Source organism: Alligator sinensis, unplaced genomic scaffold (genome assembly GCF_000455745.1).
Source record: "Alligator sinensis unplaced genomic scaffold, ASM45574v1 scaffold1295_1, whole genome shotgun sequence".
NCBI lineage: Eukaryota > Metazoa > Chordata > Crocodylia > Alligatoridae > Alligator > Alligator sinensis.
The window spans coordinates 3,536,736-3,558,601 of NW_005841880.1; the positions used below are offsets into that span (position 1 = coordinate 3,536,736).

Consider the following 21,866-nt stretch of genomic DNA (forward strand, 5'->3'; position numbering starts at 1 on the left):
TCCGTGTGGGCAGCAGCGTGGGTTTCCGGGGGGGGGGCACTCCCATGGCTTCCCATGCCCCAGAACTGCTCTCTCGCCCTTGTCTCTGCCCGAGCAGCCCCCACCGCTGCCCCCCGGGGCCCAGCTGCCCCAGTTGGCATGAACACAAGCGACCGAGGCGGCCGCGCTGCCCCACGGGCTGGCTTTTCCCAGCGCTCTGCTTTTCTCCTCCTTTTTCTTTCTCTCCCCTCTCTCCCCACCCCAGCCATCTCCCGGCCCCTTTGAATCCTCTCTCCTTTCTTTGCCCAGACAATCAGAGGCATTAAGGCCGCCCCAGGCTCTCACATTACCCAGCCGTCCCATTCTCCCCTGCCCAAGTGGGGGCCCTTATTTCATCCCCGCCACTCCACGAGCTTCACACAACACCCCTCTGGGGACCGCGGGGGCTCTCCTAGCGCTAGATGGAGTTACAGCCTCCCCCTCCCTGTGCAGGTCTGATTGAATCTGCCATCGCTCCCAGGGGCACGAATGAGGCCACTGCTTTTACCCTCCCCTCCCCACCTCCTTCTCCCCGCACTCAGCACTGTGAGGGGGCACTTGGCCGCACGGTGCCCTGGGGAGGGCAGCAGGGCTCAGACTGGCCCTGGATGCGTGGGTGCCAGCCAGGCCAGGGCAGGTGGGTGCAGCTGGTGCATGGAGGGTGCCGTGCCTCTTTGCAGTTTAGACTGGGGCTGAGGGCTGGGTCAAGCAGCATGAGGAGCTCCGGGAGCCCCCCAGCTGCAGCGGTCCCAGCCCAGCGCCCCTCTCAGCTGCAGGCGCTGGGTCCGGGTAACTGGAAGGAGCCCCCGGACGCCGAGCCCATCCAGCAGCATGGAGGGCTGCTTAGCATGGAAGGGCCCCCCAGCATGTGCTATTGTAGGGTCTCCTCTCAGCCCTGGCCTCATCCCCATGTATCATGGGAGGGTCTCCCTGCAGCCCAGAGCCGTGAGTGACGCTGGGCCGGGGGCTTGAGTCCTGCTGGGGGCGGCTCTGCGGGGAATGACCCAGTTTGATGTGCTGGGGCCGGTGGGGGCTGCACATGCACCGCGTCACTGTGGAGGGGGCCTTGACTAACCGCCCAGGAGGATGACTGCCCGCAGTTGCACGTGCAAGGTCACGGCTGTGGGGGAGCCGGGCAGGGGAGCTTAAGATGCGGAGGGGTGGCAGAGGGGGAACACGATGCCTGGGCTTTAAAAGCCACCTGGGTCATTTTTATGTTGGTTGATATTTTCTGGCTGTGCAAGTGAGGTAGGGAGAAGGGCAGCACAACCAGGTGCTCCACCGCCCAGCCCAGCGCGGCCACCCACCACCGTGCCAGGGGAGTCCTCCCACCGCTTCCCCCAGCATCCTTGGGGGGCTAGGAAGGGGGGTGAAGGTGGGAGCCTGGGATAGATAGACCCACAGGCTGAAGGGCAGCATGGCCTGGCTCCCAGGCCCCAATGTGTGACATCTGTGCCCAGCTCTGTTTGGCATGCTAGGCACAGCGGCACTCCGTGCCTCAGTTTCCCTGTCTGTGGTGCTTCGTGCTCTGGGGTTGGGTTTGTTGCTTCTCACCAAGTCAGGGGAGAGGACCCCAGCCCGCTGGCAGGGCCCACGCTCAGTGTGTGGGGTGCACAACGGTCCCCTTGTTAGATAAAGGATATGACTGGCCTGGAGCTGGAGCTGGTACAGCACGAGGCCGGAGGGGAGAGGAGCGAGCCAGGCGTGAGAAGGGGGCACGTGGCTGTCACGGCAAAGGCTGTAGTGGAAGTGGAGAGGCGCAGAGCTGGGGAAAAGGGGCTACGACCCCCATCAGCGATGGGGAGGGGTTGGACCCCCCCACTAGTCCTCCCCTGGAGCCCCACAAGCGTGGCAGCATGCAGGAGGGGCCAGGTTGCTAGGACAGGGGCAGTCGGGATGGACGGGGGTGCTGGTTCTCAGCTGTAGTCTCCCCCCTTTGCATGTCTTGCAGCCTCCGTGTATCCCAACAGCCCCGGGGCTGCAGCGTTTCCCCCATGCTGCCTAATCAGCCTTGCGTGGACAGCGCATGCAGCACCCATGACCCCATTAGCAGGCATGCTCTGGTGCAGACCCACGTGCTGTTCCACTCCCTGCCCTGTGCCCCCTCCCCGTGGGCTTGGCTGGGCACTGGGGCTCTACCATGCACCCCCACATCTCTCTTGTACATTTTGCTAGCATGCAGAGGCTGCGTTCGGTGCCCACGCCTTCCCCCCAGCCCTCAGGGCACGTGTGCACAGGGAACATTTGCCGTGCATGCCTGGGGCACGTTCTGCCTTTTGCCAACATCGCGCAGGTAAATTGAAAGGCTGCAGCAACCTCTCCTGGGGGGGCCGTAGCAAGGAGGCCGTCATCCAGCCCAGGTGCTAAAAGCCAGGAAAGGCCACGGCGGGACCAGACAGCAGGACTTTCATTAGCGCAGTTAAATTGTTAATGGTTTCTTATAAAAGAACCCAGGCGAAATGGCTCCTTCCCAGGCCAGGGGGAACCAGTGCCGCTGCCCGGGGAGCAGAGGAGCAGCTGGTGGGTTTGGGAGCCTCTGGGACTTGGGGACATAGCCTGGTGCAAGGCCATCCCAGCAAACTCCCTGCTCTGCCACCGCCCCCCAAGTGGGAGGCACTTGGCCACTGTGGGGCCATGGCCTTGCTTTCTTCCAGGCTCCATGCTCTGGAAGAGCCTCGAGGGATATGGTAACGGTGCTGGGCCCGGCTGGGCAGGACATCCCTCTGCTCTCCTCCGGGTCGAGGCCCAGCTGGGCTCTCCGAGCAGCAGTTCACTTCCGAGCCAGGAGCTGGCCTTGGCTTGCACGGAAGGGGGCTGAGCTGCCTGGGACAAGGTCTGTGCCCCCAGCAAAGGTGGGAGCTGGGTGGATGGAAAGAGCTGCATATCCCAGGTACTTGGGGATTGCAGGACGGACAGTGAGTGTGTGCGCATGTGCACGTGTGTGTGAGAAGAGAGAGCAAGTGTGCATGGTGTGTAGCTGCATTGAGCATGTGAATGCACATGGATATGGAAGCACATGCATGTGTGCATCTGTGGCCTGCAGGGAGTGCACACGTGTGTTTGCCATGCGTGTACATGTAGGAGAGCATCTGCCTGATGTCAGGCAGGGGGGAGGCGTTGCATGCGTGAATGCGTGTGAACAGAAACGTGAGCCTGTCCAGGGCTTGCGTGGGGCGAGGATTGTTCTGAGCACGTGTGTGCGAGGTGGACATGCGCATGTGTTTGCTGCATCGGTGTGTGCCTGTGTGTAACGGCACTGGTGTGCGAGAGTTGTGGAGGCTCTGTCGCTTGCTGTGCTGCTCTGTAGCATCTAGTCTCCTGAGGTCCCACCACCCCTCGGCATGTCTGCCCCCTGTGTCCCCCTTCCCCCCAAAAAGGCAAGTGCCACTCTGGTTCCTGTCACCCATGTGCCAGACAACCCGACCTACCCCCTGGTCTGGCTGGAGGGAGGTTGGGGGGCATCTCTGCCCAGCTCTTGCTCCCCCCCAATGGTCTCTCAGCAGGCTCCCTGTGCCCTCCATCCGTCTTTGACGTGCCCTCACCCAGTACAGTGCTGACAGCAGGGATTCCAGCGCCCTTGAAGATGGCAGGGGACACACGCAGTCTACCCAGGGACAGGCCAGCATGTGCCTGATACCCCCAAAGATACACATGTGTGCATGGAGCACACCCACCATCCCCACCCTAGTGCAGGTGAGCGTGTGGTGCTCCCAGCCCACACCATGGTCATACAAGCCCAGGTGCGCAGTGTCCCAGTTGTGTCTCAGCACATGTATTCACACATGCATGCAGTGTACTCACACCCCCCCTACATCGCACACATGCACCCTCTCATGTGTACATCCCCTTCTCCCAAAATATGCATGTGGAACGGTTGCTGTATCCCATTGAAATACATGTCTGTGCTCCGGGTGCTTGTCACATCCTCCCAACATGCACACGTGCTGTACAGCACCCAGGGACACGTGTGTGCACAGAATGCTCATGCGAAGTGCAGAACTTGCACTCCACTCCCCCAACCCCCCCCCCCCACCAAATGCACATGATTGGAGGGCAACTCCCATAGCACAGCCAAAACCAGCGTGCAAAATATACACACCCCAACAGAGCCTACACTCACCAATTGCCATGGCCTGTGCAAAACATGTCTGGGAACAGCATGTTTGTTGGATTGTGAGTGTGCACCACACCCACCACCCACAGTGATGGAGCTCCCGAGTACATGCTGTGTCTATGTGATGCTTTTGCAGCCCACTCCACATGATGCGTGCGCATGCACCAGAGGACACGCACACGGCATAGCTGCAGCACATGAGAGCTTGCACACGGGAGAGCCTGCAGGAGGTAGCTGCCCTCCAGAGCATCCGCCCCAAGGACAGCTGCGTGCATGGGAATGCTCCCAAGTGCAGGCGGACGGACACTGCAGAGGTGTCGAGCCAGGTGGAGCTTGGGGCTAGGGGTGTAAATCTAGAGCCATCAACTGAGGGCTGCTGGAGCCCTCTGGATCTGTACCAGCCTTGGTTTAGAGAGCCCTGCCCACCCGCAGGCAGACCCGATCAGCTGGGGGAGGGGTTGGCTGCCTGGCTAGTGAGGGGCTCCCTAGCAGATCAAGGACCCCAGTCTGGGTCCTTCCAACCAGTTTGTTAATCCCAGTCTGAGCTCCCACCAGCAGGCCCCCCCCCCCCCCCCCCCACCTCCCCCCGCAACATGTGGCCGCTTTCGCACACGTGCCCCCGCACCTGCCTCTGGGATCTCAAGGCCTCCACTGCAGTGCGGAGCCAGTCTGCTGAGCCCCACTTCAAAGGCAGCTGAGCGGGGCGCTCCCATCGGCTTGTCCCAGTGGCAGTCGCTTGATTCCTCCTTGCCTGCCTGCCCTGGTCCCCCAGGTCTTATTTGTTCATAGCTGCCCTGGGATGCACCTGCCCTGACTCTGTGCTCCCAGAGACTGTGCAGGGGCCTCGATCCCCCCCCAGCTGGGGCTAGGGATTGCAGCATGCACAGACCCTCTGTTGCACTCATGGGCCCCTCTTCCCGCATACTACCAGCCCTCACCAGGGACAAGGAAGGGGCACTGGGCTGGGATCAGGGAGAGCAGAGTATACATGATGCCTGCATGTCAGCCGGGGGTTGTGTGGTGGTGCCATGTGTGTGTCTTGGCCTGTTTGGTCATGGAAGTTGTTGCTGCATGTGTTGGACTAGGCAGGGCTGTTGTCACGCTGCAGGTGGCAAAGAGGGGTGGCAAGGGGAGTGTGGGGATAGGCAGGGGGAGTGTATGTGGGTTGGGCTGGAGGTGGATATGGCAGCCCAAGGCAGTTGTGTGTTGGGGGTCTTGTGCACATTGCACTGGGGCAGGAGCTGCGGGTATTGTGTGCGCTAGGCACAGGGTGGGGGTTGTGTCTGGGACTCGTGGAGCATCGTGCATGTCGGGCTTGGGGCTGGGAGTTGTGCAACTGCCCAAAGGGCCTGGGCTTTACTGTATAGATGGGATTTCCCATGTGGAACATGTGCATGCGTGTACGTACACTCTGGCGCATGCCTGTGTTGGCAAGAGCACTCCCTCTGTGAGGGGCATGCGTGTGCTGCATGTGCAGGGAGAGGTGTGTACATATGTGTATACATGCAACTCCTCTCCCTCGGGGCAGTTGCCAGCCAGTGCCCTAAATAGCCGAGTTCCTGATTCACCGCCACCAAGGCCTGTGCTGCAGGTGCAGCTGGCTCCGTCCCCAGGCTGCAGGGCCCAGAGCTACTGATGCATCAGCTGGTGCTGTGTTCAGCCCCTTTCCCCACTCTGGACGACACTGTGCTCCCCCGGGGTAGGGCAGGCAGACAGACCCAGGCTGGGAAGCCCCCAGGGCCCCTATTCTGGCTGTGAAGGAGCGCTCAGCCTCTGCCCCAGGCAGAACTCGGTGCCTTCAATCCAGGCCTCCCGATGGCAGCGCCTGCTGGGGCCCGTCCAGCAACAGAAGAGAGGATGCTGGTTGCCAGGTAACCGGAGGATACCAGCTCTGTTCCATCACACGCCTGGTCCCGTGCTGGGCTCCCATCGGTACCCGCCGAGAAAAGCCTCGTGGGCCCGGCCCCTGCGCTGCCCCCCGGGAAAGGCGGGGGTATTCCCAAAGCCAGATGTTTGCCGTTCCAGCATCACGTGGAAGCGGTTGCCGGCTGGAGCTGCCTGGCGAGGAGCTATTTCTGGGTAGGGGCAGCTTTTGTGTTTGTCCAGATGCCATCGCTTGCCATGGAGAGGAAAATAGAGCCCCTCATTTCCCCTTTGTTAACCTAAAATTCAATTAACCCTTTGCAAATGGCAGCCTACAATGCACTGCCCTTCCTTTCCATTCCCTCTGGCAGGCAGCCCCGCTGGGTCATGTCTGCATCTTCGGGTCCACAAGAGGTGAGGATTTCTTAGGGCAGTAGCTTTCATTGGACCCATTGTGTGGTTGGGATTGAGTTTGACTGATGGGATAGAGCCGTGACAGTCCAGAAATTATGCAAAAGGTGAGGATTTAGGATGGGGTCTTTTATTGGACCAATTGTGCAGTTGGGCTGGAGTTAGACCAGCGGATCTCAAACGTTTTGGGCTCAAGCCACCCCCTTATTGGACGTGAGGCCCCTTCATGACGTATGAATGGAGCAGCAGCCAGTTTTAAAAACAACTGTGCTGCTTCCCTCCTGTATGCACGTGCGTGCATGTTTGTGTGCCTGTGCTGGTGCACACGTGCATCTATGTGCGAGTGCATGTCTGCGCACACATGCAGGTATATTTAGGCATACGCGTGTCTGTGCCCATGGCTGTGCACACATGCGTCTGTGGGTGTGTGCACATACATGTGCACATTTTTTGTGCCTGCATGCATCTGTGTGCCTGCATTTTTTATGCACATTCATGCGTCTGTGCGTGTGCAGCTTTTATGTGCATTCATTTATCTCTGGGTGTGTGCATGCGCAACTTTTGTGTGCAGTCATGCATCTGCGTGTGTGTGTGTGCGTACATCTGTGTGCACATGAGAAGTGACGACCCCGTGATACTGTTGGGACGGGTGCTGTCCCAGGCTGAAATCAGGCTAACTGATAGTTATGTTGTCAGGAGACATAATTGCACTATTAATCCCCGTGCTCTGCCGATGCTTATAATGAATGACCATCGGCCCCTCCAGCCCTGTCCTCCCCCAAGCCGTGGCTGGGTCCTGGGTGGCATGAGGCAGCGCTGGGCTGGGCAGCCCCACTCGCTGCATCCGTGCGGCTAGGGCCAGCTTGGCGTTGGCGCTTCTGAATCCGTCTCACGAGGGGGATGAAATATTGAGGCTGCGCTCGGCGGCTGCCTGCCCGGAGCCCTGAATTAGAGCCCCCTTTGTGTAAAGAGGCAGCTTTTAATTTCTAATTACGACCGTGCCTTCCCGGTGCCTGTCGGAGGCACATATATTATTCATGTCCCCTCGTGGCGGGGGCAGGGGAGGCCTCCACGAAGGCGGCTGGGAATCGGGGACCGAATCGAAGGGGAAGGCGGAGGCAGGGGCTGCCACAAGGGGGAGGAGGGGCAGAGCAGGGCCGGCAGCAAGGGGGGGGTCAGGGGCGGGGGGCGGGCCGGTGCAGAGCAGGGCTGGCAGCGAGGGAGGCTGCAGGGGCTGCGGTGGCACGGAGGGCACCAGGGGGTCAGCGATGAGGGCCCAGGGGATGGACTGTGCCCCGTGGCTGGGGACTCGCAGGGAGCAGAGGGGATGCTGTCAGGTCCTGGAGCCAGGCACTCTCGGGCAGGGTGAAGCGTTGGAGCCGCGTGTCAGTGCCCGTGTCCCTGGGTCTGGGATGTGCTGTTGTCTCCAGGAGCTGGTGGCTGTGCTCGCACCGGCTCTGCAGCTGTCGGTGCAAATCCACAGCTAGGAAATAACCCTACTGTGCTTGTAAGCGAGCTGGGCCCGGTCTCCCTGTACTGGGATTGCGTCCCCGGAGAGCTCGGCTCTGCTGGGACTGGCTGTTCCCGTGCCGGCTCCTTGGTCAGTCCCAGCTATTGGGGCTGTCTTGCCTCCACCCACTTAGCAACAGCCCCCTGCTTCGTTAGAAGACCCCAGAGCCTCGGGCAGCCCCAGGACCCCCTTTGCATGGTAGTCTGAGCTCGAAGGATCCCCCCTCAGCTGTGCCACTCCGGCAGCGTGGGGGCCCGGCACCGCGTGCCAAGTGCCCCGCTGTAATTTCACCCTTGACGGCGTCCGCCTGGGGCGCCGGGGGAGAAGGTGGTTTGATTTAACCCCAGTCCCAGCTCGCTGGTTGCATGAATTGGACTGATCAATTAAAATGTTGCTTGCTTGTTAATTACTGCCGCTGGACAGGCGCCAAGGGCCCCGGTTTCCATTTCTTCTCCTTCCCGCCCAGGCCCCGAGCTCTGGACGCCCCAGATGTGCCTGGCAAAACAGCTGTGAGCTGCAGCCGGCTCTGCCGAGCCCCCGCGGCGGGGACAAGGGCGCTTTCTGCCCCGGAGGCTGGGCTGCCACAGCGGGGAGCGCAGGGGACTGGGCGGGCTATGTCGCCAGCCGCTTGTTTCAGACTCAGATATGTTCCGATTGATTTTTCTGGGCCTCCGAACAGCCCGGTCTGGCTGCATTTTGGACCAGAAACGAGTGCCGAACTGCCCCGTGCCGAGCTCCGTCAGGCTGATGATGAGAACATCTTGCTTGGCAGCTTGCTCCCTCCTACCCATCTCTTCCTCGAGGTGCCTGCCGCCCCGGGGACACGGGAGACAGGCCTCTTGCCATATCCACGGGGATTAGTAGCTGTATAGGTGTAGCGCTGAGGCCCGAGCGGTCTCCATGACTAGTTTTGCTGTCCCAAGCAGTGGGATGGGGTGCTGGGGGGGAGATGAAGGCAGTGCCATCATCAAGGGGCAGGGTAGCATCTGCTATGGGCAGAGGAGGGCTTGGAGGGTTTTGCACGGGTGCCTCAAGCTTGCAGCACAGGGACTGCAGAGACGGGTGCTTTTCCAGGGGGAGGTGGCAGGGAGAGCCGAGATGGGAACATCCTGCAGGGCAAGCGTGTTCCCGGCACGTGCCCGTGCATGGTCAGCGAGTCGAGTGGTGTACGTCAGAGGCAGTGCGGGGTGGAGGAGCGGTGTGTGTACGAGGTGCACATGCACGTGCGTGCAGCCCACGGTGGGCCTGTGTGCGGGAGCAGCCCGAGCCAGTGGTGCTGGCGTGTGCGTGCGCACGTGTAGCACCGTGTCCTTGGGCACAGCAAGCGCAGTCTGCGTGTGCACTGGGGAGCGAGCAGTGCACACCCCGGTGCTTGTGAGGTAGTTGCTGGGGGGGTGTCTGACTCTCCCATGACCTTGCCTGCCTCCATGCCAGGCCCAGCCTGTTCTGCAGGCCAGATGCCAAGCTGTTGGGCACATTCACCCTTCGGTTCAGTGTCGTGTCCTCACCCCCACATCAGCTGGGAGGAGGGCCCGGGTCATCTCTCCAGCAGCTAGCACCTATCTGTGTCCCTCGGGGGCTGTGTCTGTGTCTGTGCGTTGTTCGGGGGACTGGGCTGGATCTGTGCAATGGCTCCCCACGAGCCGGGCTTCCCTGGAGCAGCCTGACCAGGCTAGAACCAGTGGCTCTGGGTGCCACGAACATGATGCTGAGACGGAGAGGAGGCGCCAACGAGACATAGGGCTAAGTCCCAGGGTGCTGTTGTGGTCCAGCAAGCTCCGGACCGGACACCTAGGAGCCAGGCCCTGGGGGAGACTGGCAGCCCCTGGTTCAGCCCTTGGAGGCTCTAAAGGCTGGTCGGGAGCCTCAGGGATGGGGGGAAGAGGGGGAAGGGGGTGGAGGAGAGGGAAGGGGAGGCCGGGACAGAGGGAGCCGGTTCCCAGCATATTTGGAATTCCTTCGCCTGGGAATGACTCACTCTGCTTCCCCCTTCCCCATAAAACAACACCCCTCCAGCGGCCTCTGCTCCAGCCAAGCCACTCTTGGCATCAGCCCAGCGGCCTCGACATGAAGCCCCTCACCCAGCCGGCCCCATGGAGAGGGGCCTGGCCCTGCCGCTCCCCCCACCACAGCCCCATGGAGCCTACCCCCCGCTCCTTGTATGAGCTGGGCCTTGAGTGGTCAGGGGCAAGGGGCCCACGGGGAAGGTGCTGGGTCCCTAGACGGGCCACACCAGTCCCTCCACCCCCAATCTGGGTTGGCAGCAAGCCCTCCTTTCTGTCAGCTGCACATTTCCCAGGGTGACGTGCCTGGGGCCGCGCTAGGGCCAGGGCAGAGCAGCAGCAAAGGACCCAGGAGTCCCGGCTCCCTGCCCACTCCCACTCTCCCAGGACAGCAGGAGCCCGGGTGCAAGGCATGTCCCTGGTCCCTCTGCCCCTTCCTCACCTGCTCCCTGGGAGCAGGAATCCCCGCCAGTCCCCCCCAGCCCGGTGCCTCCATCAGCTCCTGGGACCCTGGAACTGTCCAGCGCTTCCTGCTCCTGCTTTTGGGGGTCCCTGCCTGCCCCCTGCCGGCCGTTCCCTGCCAGCACGCCCGCAGCATTCACCCCGGCTCTGCTTGCAGGTGAGACGGGCACCCGTGCACCCCGGAGACCATGATCCTGCCCCGCGTGCTGCCCCTGCTGCTGGCCATGCTGCTGGCGGGGGCGGCCAACACCGCCTTCCCCGAAGAGCCCGGGCCCCTGAGTGTGGCCCCGGAGGACTGTAAGTGAAGGGGGACCTGGGGGAAGGGGGGGCTGTACCCAGCTGGCATGGTGGGCTCGGAGAGTCAGCGCTGGGAAACTCCCTGGGTTTGGGGGCTGGGGGGGATTCTTGCCGGTGAGGCTGCGATGTGGGGGGAGCAGCTGTGTGGACACTGCCAGGGCAGGGCCTGGGTCCCACAGGGCACTCCATGCCCATGGGTGAGGGGTCATCAGGCACACAGTGGGGCAGCTAGATTAACAAAGCTGGGTGGGGGGCAATAGGGGCCAGCCAGGCAGAGCTGAGGGGGTGCAGATGGGGGTGCTGAGGTCACACCACTCGGCTCACTTATAATGGAGGCAGCTCTGGAGCCAGGGGTCCCAGAGGGCAAGTGTGGCCTACCAGTGAAGGTGCCCATGGCTACCCTGTGTCTCTGCCCCCCAGATGTGAAGCAGTACTCAGTGTTCGTGGGCCACGGCTTGAGCCGCTTCTCAGGCGCGGATGGCGCTGGGGCAGAGCGCCTCAACATCCAGCGTATGCTGAAGGTCAACCGGACGCTGTACATCGGAGACAGGTATGTGGCACTCGCAGCCACTAGGCCAGCCCCCTGGGAGCAGGTCCAGCGGGTCCAGGCAAAGCCAAGGAGTGGGGGGGCACGGAGAGGTTGGGGCCTGGGGGGAATGGAGGGTCATGGAGCAGGTGTGGGGTAGCCTGGGGGGGGACAGGGAGGGTGATGTGGGGTGAGGGAGAGGAGGGAGGGCTGCATCCCTGCAGGGAGGAGGAGGGACACCCATCCCTGCAGGGACCTATAGACCTTTGCTCAGCAGCACCCCAGAGCTCAGCAGCTGCCTAGCAAGGGGCCAAGACCCTGAGAAGGGATGGCTTCCCACCCCTGCCATCACTGCAGGCTGCCTGGCTGATGGGATAGCCCCGGATGAAGGGCTTACCCTGCTGTTGTACCAGCTAAGAATGAGGTGGGAGCTCGGAGCTCTTCCCTTGCTGCAGCCAGCACAGCCTGGAGCTAGAGAAAGGGGCCCCTGAAGGCTACAAGTCCCAGCATGCAATGCACTGCCTGGCTTTGGGCAGTGGGAATGAGCTGGACACACTCCCTATCCCAGCATGCAATGCACTGCCTGGCTTTGGGCAGTGGGTATGAGCTGGACACACTCCCTTTCCCAGCATGCAATGCATTGCATGGTTTTGGGCAGTGGGTATGAGCTGGACACACTCCCTATCCCAGCATGCAATGCATTGCATGGTTTTGGGCAGGTGGTATGTGCTGGACACACCCTCTATCCCAGCATGCAATGCACTGCATGGCTTTGGGCAGGTGGTATGTGCTGGACACACTCTCTATCCCAGCATGCAATATACTCCCTGGGCTTGGGAGATGGTGGGGTTGCATACCCCTGTCCCAGCATGCAGTTCTCAGCCCAGGCCTCACCAGGAGCTATGGGCTGCAGACACTCCCTATCCCAGCATGCACTGCTCCTGCTAGCCCAGGGTGGCTTCCTTGCCCATTGAGCACGGCATGCTGGGAGTGGTAGTGTCTGCAGGCTGCCCCTCTGCTGGGGCCAGGGGGGGTGCACCCCGCTCCAAGGCCGCGGCAGCCCCGATGGGTTGCGGGCTGCCCCTCTGCTAGGGCCAGGGGTGGTGCACCCTGCTCCATGGCTGAGGCAGCCCCAGGCCCACATACACTGTGCGCTGGACTGGGTTGGACAGAGCGTGAGCACCCCCTGCTGGCTGGGAAAAAATACACCCCTGACACTCCTCTCCAGGGGGTTTGAGGCAAGTCAGGCCGGTCCAGCCACACCAGGCGGCTAGAAACCCTGCACCTGCCTCCTGTGTCCTGCGTTCCTTCGTTAGCCCTTCACCAGCTCCATTTAATAGCAACGAATACAGCTTTGGAGCGGCCACCTAGGGCATAAATCACCCAGTCCCTGCAGGCGCCGTGAGTTAGTGCTTGGTCTCAGCCTCACCATTCGCCCGGCAGTGGCAGCACTCCGGAAAGGGGCTTTAAACAGCTGAGGCTGCCTCTAAGTGCATCGATTAGGGTGGAAACTGGCCTGTAAATTAGTCTGAGAAGCCAATAGAGAAACAAAATACCAGGGAGAAAGCAGTGTGCCTGTGCCTGTGCCCACCCCCAGGGCCAGATCTCACAGGGTGAGAGCCAAGGGAGGTCATCGGCTTGGGGCACTGTGGGCAAAAGGTCCAGAATGAATCCTTCCTTCCTTCCCATCCACACCCACCTGTCTATCCATCCAAGTATCTATACATTTGTCCACTTCCGTACATCCCCATCTATTTATCTGCTTCTTTATCCATCTATCTGTCCATTTGTCTGTCCATCCATCTATTCATCTGTGCACTCCCATACATGCCCATCTAGCTGCATATCTTTCTAACTCTCCATCCCCGTACATGCCTACCTGCTTGTATCCCACCCCTGTACACGCACTTCTGTCTGTCTGTCTGTCTGTCTGTCTGTGGCTAATAGCAGAGGTAACCGGGATCCAGAGTCCCCCGTGTCTGGGCACTGCAGTGTGTCTGCTCTGCTCTGCTCTGCTCTGTGAGCGGGAAGCTCAGGGCAGAGGAGGGAAGGTGCTGGGGCACCCAGTGGGCAGAGATGACAGGCAGGCCAGAGCCGGCAGCCAGGGAAGGGCACATGTGCTCCCACCAGCACAAGCTGCTGTCATGGCTTTAGCATGTCCCCGGCCCCCCTCAGCAGCCCCCCAGACCCCACCTGCAGCCTGTGCCCCGATCTGTCCCCTCTGGGGTGTGCCCTGGGCTGGCTTTGGGGGCAAGGGCAGTGGAGGACTCAGCACCAGCAGAGGATGCACGGCATGGAGCAGGGAGACTGGGGGCAGCTCTGCTGGGCCAGCATCTCGCAAGCCTCTGCTCTAATGAGGACTCGACTCCGCTCAGCTGTAGGAGCCCCACGAGGCAGCAATTAGAGTGAACTCTCCCTGCGGTTCATTAATGCTCTGGCACTTGGAGTGATGCAGCAGCCAGGCGTGGAGGGGGGGGAACGACCGAGTGGGGGGAAGGGGAGGAGTGAAAGACATGTAGGGCCGAGTTGGGGTCTGGGGAGAGCACGGGGACTACATGGCGGGGGGCAAGGATCAGCATTGATATTAGGGCCTGGGACATGGGTAGCATCCGGCTGACAGAGACCAGGTGTCAGGAGCCAGATTGCATGGAAGGGTGGGGGCAGCTGAGGAGCTTCCCCTGCTCCCCTCTTGGGGTGCAGCCCATGGGAATCGAGGGAAGAGGAACGCCCCCCCAGCAAGGAGTCTGCCCCCCATGTCTGTGCTAGTACCCCCCCACCCCACCCTCTGCCCCAGGGTCACACATGCCCAACCCCTGCTCCCCTCCACACCCTGCAGCCAGGGCAGTGCTGGACGGGGTGCCCAGCATGGATCGAGCTCTGCACTCAGCTCCTTGCTGCGGTCGCTCTGCTCTGCACTGCCCTGCTGTGGGGCTCCTTGATCACACAGGTTCTGCCCAGGGTGGGCAGGGGGTGGGCATGTGGCTGGGAACCCTCTCCCGATCAGAGGACCTGTGCCCGCTCTTTGGGCAGGGCAGGGCAGAGCAGGGTTGGTTGCTGGGAGAACATCAGACACGTGTGTGAGTGTATGCACATGTGTGTGCGCACTGGGAAGGATTGGGTGGGGTCCGGTATCGGACTGGGGTGGCACTGGGGCATTCCCATGCTCCTGCCTGTCTCTGACTCTGTCCATCTCCCCCCAGGGACAACTTGTACCGTGTGAGCCTGGAGCCTGCCACCACCAGCGAGATGCGCTACCAGCGGGTAGGTGAGGGTGCAGTGGGACTCTTCCAGCTACCGACCCCAGGGGTAGCAATGCTTCAGCCAGGAAGGAGCACCCCTTATTCGTGGGCAGAGCAGGTCTCTGAGGAAGCTGTGTGCCCCAGGGTCCCATCGCCAGCTCTGGGCAGGGGCTGGTGGAAGGGAGTGAGCTGGCCCCAGCCCCTTTGTGCTGAGCTGCTCTCAGCCAGCTCCCGTGGCTGCTCCACCAGCAGAGAGCTGAGACTGGGCCAACTCATGACATCTCTGAGGAGTGCAGCTGCAGCAGGGGACTCCGTCCTGTCTCTGCCACGCATCTGGCTCACTGCTGCCATTTGTTTCCCTCCCAGATGCTGACGTGGAAGTCGAACCAACATGACATCAACATCTGCCGCATGAAGGGGAAGCACAAGGTAAGGGTGGGCCCTACCCCCAACCCCCGCCCTGGGGTGCCCCCTGCACCCACCCACTTCTCTCTCGCCTGCGAGTGGCAGGGGTGCAGGCACTCCCGCTCAGCCTGCTGGCACTGCCACCCCCCGGAGCAGCCCCACTTGCCACCTGGGGGGGCTGGTGTGGCTTCTCTCCGGAGCTACACGCTTCCCCCTCGCCGCCTTTGAGCTCCCTGCAAACATTTGTGTCAAATGTGATTTATTAGACGCTGGTATAATTGGTTTTGTAATTAATTATTTCTGGTCTGTTGATCAGAACAGACACATCTCATCATTGGCAAGAAATCCAATTTCCCCATTCTATTACTGCCACTCCGGGCTGGGGCTGGCTGCGTGCCAGGCTCCCCAGGGGAGCGGGAGCCCCGGTGCCCTGCCAGATCATAGCCCCGGACACGGGCCCTGGCCCTGGCTGCGGTGGGACGTGGATCATTGCGGGCAGGGGCAGGGAGCGGCACTGTGTGACAAGGCCTGGGGCTGGGCACTGAGCTCGCTTGCTTGGTTGGGAGCAGATCTGTTCACACACGAGTTCATCAGGCCAGCACCAGGATGGGCCTGTGAGGTGGGACCTGCAGAGGCTTAAAAAATTCAAAGGCTGATGATTTCCACGTAGGGAACTGAGGGCTGGGGGGTGTCCGGGCAGCCCGTGACTCTTTCTCCTGTGGGAGCATCCACCTTTCTCTACATGGAGGCACTTGCAAGTGAGCATGCCAGGCCCCTTCTCCATCAGCCCCCATCCTTCCTGCCCCCTCCCCAGCTGAATGTCAGGCCACCTGTGGAACCAGGTCCCTTTATTTACCTGCCCACCTAAGGGCCCAGGGGACAGGTGTGTGACTCTGAGATGCCAGCCAAGCCCCTCCAGCCAGCGCTGCCATACGGACATAGGCTCCCTATGCTGGGAGGAGTTGGGGCTGGGATTTTCCCTGTGGTTTCCATTGGGATTTGTAGGGGTTGGGGTGCCTTAACCCACTCGGCTCATTTGAAAACCCCACATCTGGTTTCTTTGGCTGTGAGAGAGATGCACCCAACTCCCCTTGTCTCCCAGCAGGGAAGGCCCCCACTCCATCTCTGACCATCCCCATCAGGGTCTCACTTATGCTGTGAACCTCCCCTGAGATCGCAGACCCCAAGAGGCCTGAATCTTATTGCCTTTCAGATCTCATGTGTTTGCTTCATTGAGGCAGGGGTGAGGGGTTCTCCCTGGGAGGGCAGTGGCACTGATCAGTGGAGCCCGCAGGGACAGGAGGGAGGAGGGAGCACGCGCATGAAAGCAACTTCAGACCAGGACGGCCAGAAGACGCTGGAGGTCCTGGGCCACCTAAAAGGCCTGATTTCCCAAAATCCCGGGGCACTTGTGCTCCCCGTTTCCTCACCAGCCTGAAGCCTGGCCTGGGTTTGTGTCCCTTGAAGAGGTGGGAACCCTTGTGAGTGCCACGGGGCTGTCAGCATCACACGCGTGTGCACACACAGCACTCAACTACATGCATGTGTGCACACATGCTCATCTGCATGCACGCACACACTTTTGCCTGCATGCATGTACACGTGCACACATGCTCATCTACATGCATGCATACGTGTGTGCGCACACATTCACCTGCATGCATGCATATATGTGTGTGCACACATTCATCTACATGCCTGTAGCCACACAAACCCCTCCACCCCCCTCCCCAGCTCGGGGCTCTCCAGAAGCGTTTGCAGCTGCTCCCAGCCTCCCTGGCCTCCCTTCATCTCTGCCCAGGCCTTTCAGGCAGCTTCCTAGCTTTTCACCCTCCCTTTGTTTCCCAATCAAAGCACCTTAATGTTTGTTTCCATGGTTTCCGAGTGGGCTTGGAAGGACTGAGCTGAAGGTGCTTGGCTGGATGTTCTCTGTGCTGCGGCTGCAGGGTTTGGGAGGCAGGTTGGGCTCTGCTCTGCCCAGACCACAGGCAGACAGAAAAAACACCCCTAAGCTGGCAGCAGTGCCTGCCTCATCCCACTACCCAGAGCAGCCTGGCCAGGGGCCAGTGGAGACATAGGTCTCCCCTTCCCTGGGCCGCTAGCACCAGTAGCATCATCTCAGCCCCTTCCCAGCCTTGCCCGCCCTGGCAGATCCATCCTCTGGTTGGCATCTCCCTCTCACCAGCCTGTGAACCCCAGTGCGCCCCCAGCAAGGCTCAGCATGGGGGTCTGTGCCCTCGCCCCGTTGCACCAGCATTCCCATGGCAGACCCACAAAGGGCCCTGGAAACAGAGAAAGAGGTGGCTGCGGGGTGGAGCATCTAGATTTCAGAGCACAGCAGGGAGGAGTAGAAGGGCCGGCACAGAGACAGGCCAGCACTGGTGGTAGGGATGGGTAGATGGATGTGGGGGTGAGATGGCTGAGTGTGCCCGGGATAGATGCATGGCTCTGTCTCGGGTGGGAGCGAGGGGTGGACTGACAGACAGACTTGTTACACCTTCCAGATGGAAATGTTAAGGGGTGAAAGTGCAGCAGCGCAGACAGAGCTTGCCCAGGGGCTGGGCTTGAGAGCACAAACCTCCTGTTGCAGCCAGAGATTGAAACCCCTCTGCTCTCCCCACAAAAGGGGACGAGAGGGAGATAGCTACATTGGGAGATCAATGGGTAGGGGTGGCTGGAGGGCTGCATATCAGGATAGGTATCTAGGTGGATGGGGAGGTGGCATGTGGGTTTGTCTGGGGATATGTGGATGGCTGTGTATGGAGAAAGGAAGAGAGGCAGGCATATGTAGAGATGTATGGTCTGGCGATGGATGGATGGACATTTGGAGAGGGGTGCCTAGGCTGGATGAATGGGCTCAGAGCTGGGCCCAGCTGCCTGACCACGGCCCTTAAGACTGCTCCTGCCCCTTGTGGGCTGTGGGGTGCCGTCCCCTGGGAGGCTTCCCGCCACGCCAGGGCCCCAGAGGTTGCCATGAGCTCAGTTCTGCCTCCTGCTGCCCGGGTGCCACCCCAGGATGCAGGACCTGCCACCCCCACCTGCCCCTAGGCCAGGCTGCGGTGGCCATGCAGGGGTGGGCACTGGGCCTGGCGGGGCTGGGCATGACCCCTGCCTCTCCCCCAGGCAGAGTGCCGGAACTTCCTCAAGGTGCTGCTGGTGCAGGAAAGGTTGCCATGTGCTCAGTTCTGCCTCCTGCTGCCCGGGTGCCACCCCAGGATGCAGGACCTGCCACCCCCACCTGCCCCTAGGCCAGGCTGCGGTGGCCATGCAGGGGTGGGCACTGGGCCTGGCGGGGCTGGGCATGACCCCTGCCTCTCCCCCAGGCAGAGTGCCGGAACTTCCTCAAGGTGCTGCTGGTGCAGGACCCGAGCACCCTCTTCGTGTGCGGCACCAACGCCTTCAACCCCGTCTGCGCCAACTACAGCGTGAGTCACCTGGCATGGGGGGGCTGCACCCATGGATGCATGTACTGGCAGCGTGTCCTATGTGTGCAGCATGTGCTTCTACATGGCATGTGCCCCTAGGGGCAACTTGTGTTTACGCATGGCGTGACCCACTGGAGAACATGGATGCTCTGTCTGTATTGCCTGCCTGTGTGCATGCACATACAACACGCCTGTGGCCTGTGAGTAGCAGGTTCCTGTGGCAGGTGTTTCCCAGGTCTTTAGCGTGTGTGCAGTGTGGCCCACTGGTCCAGCATACACATGTATGTAATGCGGGCATACACATGTAGTGTGCATCATGTCTGTCGTGCACACGCATCGGCAGTATATCATGTGTACAACCTATACAAGGTGTGTACACATGTGCCACATGCATGTAGCACTTGCCCCAGGATGCCTCATGCATGTGTTTTTCCATGCTGTCTCTGATGGGGCAGGACAGGGCAGCAAGGCAGCGAGGGGCCCGAGGTGATGGCAGAGTCCCCTGGCTGGGCTGGGCAAGCTCTCCCCACTCTGTGTGCATGTCAGCTGTGCGGGATGAAAGGCACCCGCTGCCGCACAGGTCCCCATGGACGCCGGGGGCATGGGCTGATCACAGCCGTGTCTGCGGAGGACTCAGCAGGGAGAAAACAAGGGCAGACTACAAAGAGCCAAGGGAGCAAGGAAGAGCTGGAGTGCATGAAATATTCACGGGAACAGATTGCTTTGCTCTGACTCCACAGAACGGGTGCTGGGGGGGGGCAGTACGAGACCACAGCGAGGTGTGGGGGGGATCATGGGAAGTGGGGGACATGTAGGAGCACAGGGAGGGGGCTGGGGGCCCAAGGTGCCAAGGCAGCCCGGCCCATTGGTTAGGGCTTGGTGCTGCAAGCAGGGACGGGCTGGACCGGAGCCTCTGACCCCATGCTCTCACCTGCTGCAGATGGACATGCTGGAGCCCATTGGAGACAACGTCAGCGGCATGGCCCGGTGCCCCTACGACCCCAAGCATGCCAACATTGCCCTCTTCACAGGTCAGTGCTGCCCGGCCTGCGGGCACTGCCCTCCTCCCCCTGCCTTCTGCTCCCTTGTTCTTTCTACCCTTCTACCAGGCACCCTGCCTACCTGTCCGTCTGTCTGTCTATCCACCTGGCTGTCTTTATCTATCTATCTGTCTATCTATCTATCTATCTATCCCCATATACTACCATTCACTCCCTCCATATATATCCCCTTCCTGAGTCCATCTGCCTGCCTACCTGTCTGTCTACCTGTCCCTATGTACCACCATCCATCCACCCACATCTCCATCTCTCCTTCCATCCTTCCCTCTCCCTCACACATCCCCCCCTCTCTCTTGTCCCCAGGTGGGATGCTGTTCACAGCCACGGTGACAGATTTCCTGGCCATTGACGCCGTGATCTACCGGAGCCTGGGGGACAGTCCCACGCTGCGCACTGTCAAGCACGACTCCAAGTGGTTCAAAGGTGGCTTCTGGTTCCCTGAGGGGGTGGCGGGGGGGAGGACAAGGTTCCCTGCTGGGCAGTGAGCTGGATCCTGGGGTGGGGTGTGACGGACGGCCTTGCCCCCTTGGAGGCTGGTGGTGGGGCCATGGACAAGGGTGTTGCTGGGGCAGCTCAGACCAACCCCCATGTGACCAGCCTCAGGTGAGGGCACTTGTGGACTGCCTGCCTGCCTGTGCCCTCCGCCCCCAAGGCCAGGCCCTGACTCCATCATCTCCACTCTCCCCGCTCAGAGCCCTACTTCGTCCATGCTGTGGAGTGGAAGAGCCATGTCTACTTCTTCTTCAGGGAGATCGCCATGGAGTTCAACTACCTGGAGAAGGTGAGCCTCATGGCTGCACCCCAGCCTGGGGACAGCAGGGCAGAGGCTGGAGAGCACAGAAAGATGCCTGGCCCATGCATGTGAGGGACCAACAACCCCCATTAGGCTGCCTTCGGGGGGCACAGGGTGGGGCTTGGGGAGCTGGGCATGGGGGCAGCAGCACATGGTTGGGGAGAGGGGTGACCACCCTGTGCAGGACCCCAGAGTCAGGGAAGAGATGGCTGGGGTCAGCCCCAGGACCCCCGTCCCACCACTGCTGACCCCCACAGTGGCCAGGTGGGTCCTGCAGCTTGAAGGAGGTCAGGCTGGCTGTTGGGGCCTGGGCTGGGCTGGCAGGGTGGCCTCAGCTGTGCCCTCTCCCCACGCCTGCCCATCCTATCCCATCCCACTGCAGGTGGTGGTGTCACGGGTGGCGCGGGTGTGCAAGAACGACATGGGCGGCTCGCAGCGCGTGCTGGAGAAGCAGTGGACGTCCTTCCTCAAGGCCCGGCTCAACTGCTCTGTGCCGGGTGACTCGCACTTCTACTTCAACGTCATCCAGGCCGTCACCGACATCCTGGAGCTGGACGGGCGGCCCGTGGTGCTGGCCGTCTTCTCCACACCTGCCAACAGGTGGGGGAGCCATACACCAGTCCCAGCATACACGTGGGGACCCGTGCCAGCTTAGGCATGGCCAAAGACCCCTGGGGACCCGTTCACTGCCTGTGCCAAGAGGGGCATCATTCATTATCCTCAGCCGGGGATGTCTCGCAGGGCATCAGCTGGATCAGTGGCTGTCCTGAACAAGGGTCCCAGGAACTTCCCAGTGCATCTGAAAGGGGGAGGGGAATACCTATGTACCCCACAGCTACCCCCCATCTCACTGGGGCAGCCGGGGCACTGAGCCACTTCCCTCCCAGCTTGTCTTGGTCCCTGGCTGCCAGGGCCATGGGTGTGTGGTACCTCTCCAGGCTGGGCACGGCTGGCCGCATTGTTGGCCCAGCACTCTGGAGCTGGAAGTGGCTCTGTGACTGATCTGCCACGGGTGTGTGGCTCTGAATGGGCTTTTCTGAATAGCCTTGGGCTCCTTGGAGGGCCTGGTCACCCCCTCCCCTCCTAGGTCTCAGCACACACCACCGACCCAGCCGAGTGCCTGGATGAAGCTCAGCCTGCCAGACCCACATGCTCCAGCTTGGCTCTAGCAGTGCGGCCGTCTGCACTGGCTTCATCAGCCCGTAGTCCCAGCCGGCCCTGCCAGCCACCCCGGGGAAAGGCCACGGGTGCCCCTTGCTGTGACCGTGCTGGGCTGGGCTGGGAGGCCTGCAGACAGAGCCCAGCACCAGCAGCGCTCAGCCAGGGCCCATCACGGCCATTCACCAGCTCCGGGTGTCTGCTTGGAGGAGCCGTCTCTTGCTCGGGGACCTTTGCCTATGGCAGGGGCACTTGCAGTGGGGGCCTGGGGAGGGGAGTCTGCAGGGGCAGAGGCTGCAGGTGGCTGAGCCCAGCTGGGTGCCGCGGTCCTGACACCCCCGTCTGCATCCCCAGCATCCCTGGCTCGGCTGTCTGCGCCTTCGACATGGCCCAGGTGGCGGCCGTCTTCGAGGGGCGCTTCCGGGAGCAGAAGTCCCCTGAGTCCATCTGGACGCCGGTGCCTGAGGAGCTGGTGCCAAAGCCGCGGTGAGTGAGCTGGGATCCCCTGGGCATCACTGCTGGGGCCTCCAGGGGCCTGAGCAGCCCTAAGGGCAGGTGTGGGGCAAGAACCAGGGTTGAAG

The 21,866-nt window shown here is 61.5% G+C and overlaps 1 protein-coding gene across 1 annotated transcript in view; it reads left to right on the top strand.

Annotated features, from left to right (window-relative positions):
• The window catches only part of SEMA6B (semaphorin 6B), a 41,715-nt gene that overhangs the window by 13,106 nt on the left and 6,743 nt on the right, over positions 1-21,866 (top strand). Inside the window, exons 2-11 of the mRNA XM_025196504.1 lie at positions 10,539-10,678; positions 11,099-11,228; positions 14,405-14,465; positions 14,810-14,872; positions 18,172-18,273; positions 19,214-19,304; positions 19,638-19,757; positions 20,027-20,115; positions 20,510-20,727; positions 21,640-21,771. Of these exons, the coding sequence (XP_025052289.1) occupies positions 10,570-10,678; positions 11,099-11,228; positions 14,405-14,465; positions 14,810-14,872; positions 18,172-18,273; positions 19,214-19,304; positions 19,638-19,757; positions 20,027-20,115; positions 20,510-20,727; positions 21,640-21,771 (1,115 nt within the window). The 5' untranslated portion in view covers positions 10,539-10,569. The remainder of the gene's footprint in view (positions 1-10,538; positions 10,679-11,098; positions 11,229-14,404; positions 14,466-14,809; positions 14,873-18,171; positions 18,274-19,213; positions 19,305-19,637; positions 19,758-20,026; positions 20,116-20,509; positions 20,728-21,639; positions 21,772-21,866) is intronic.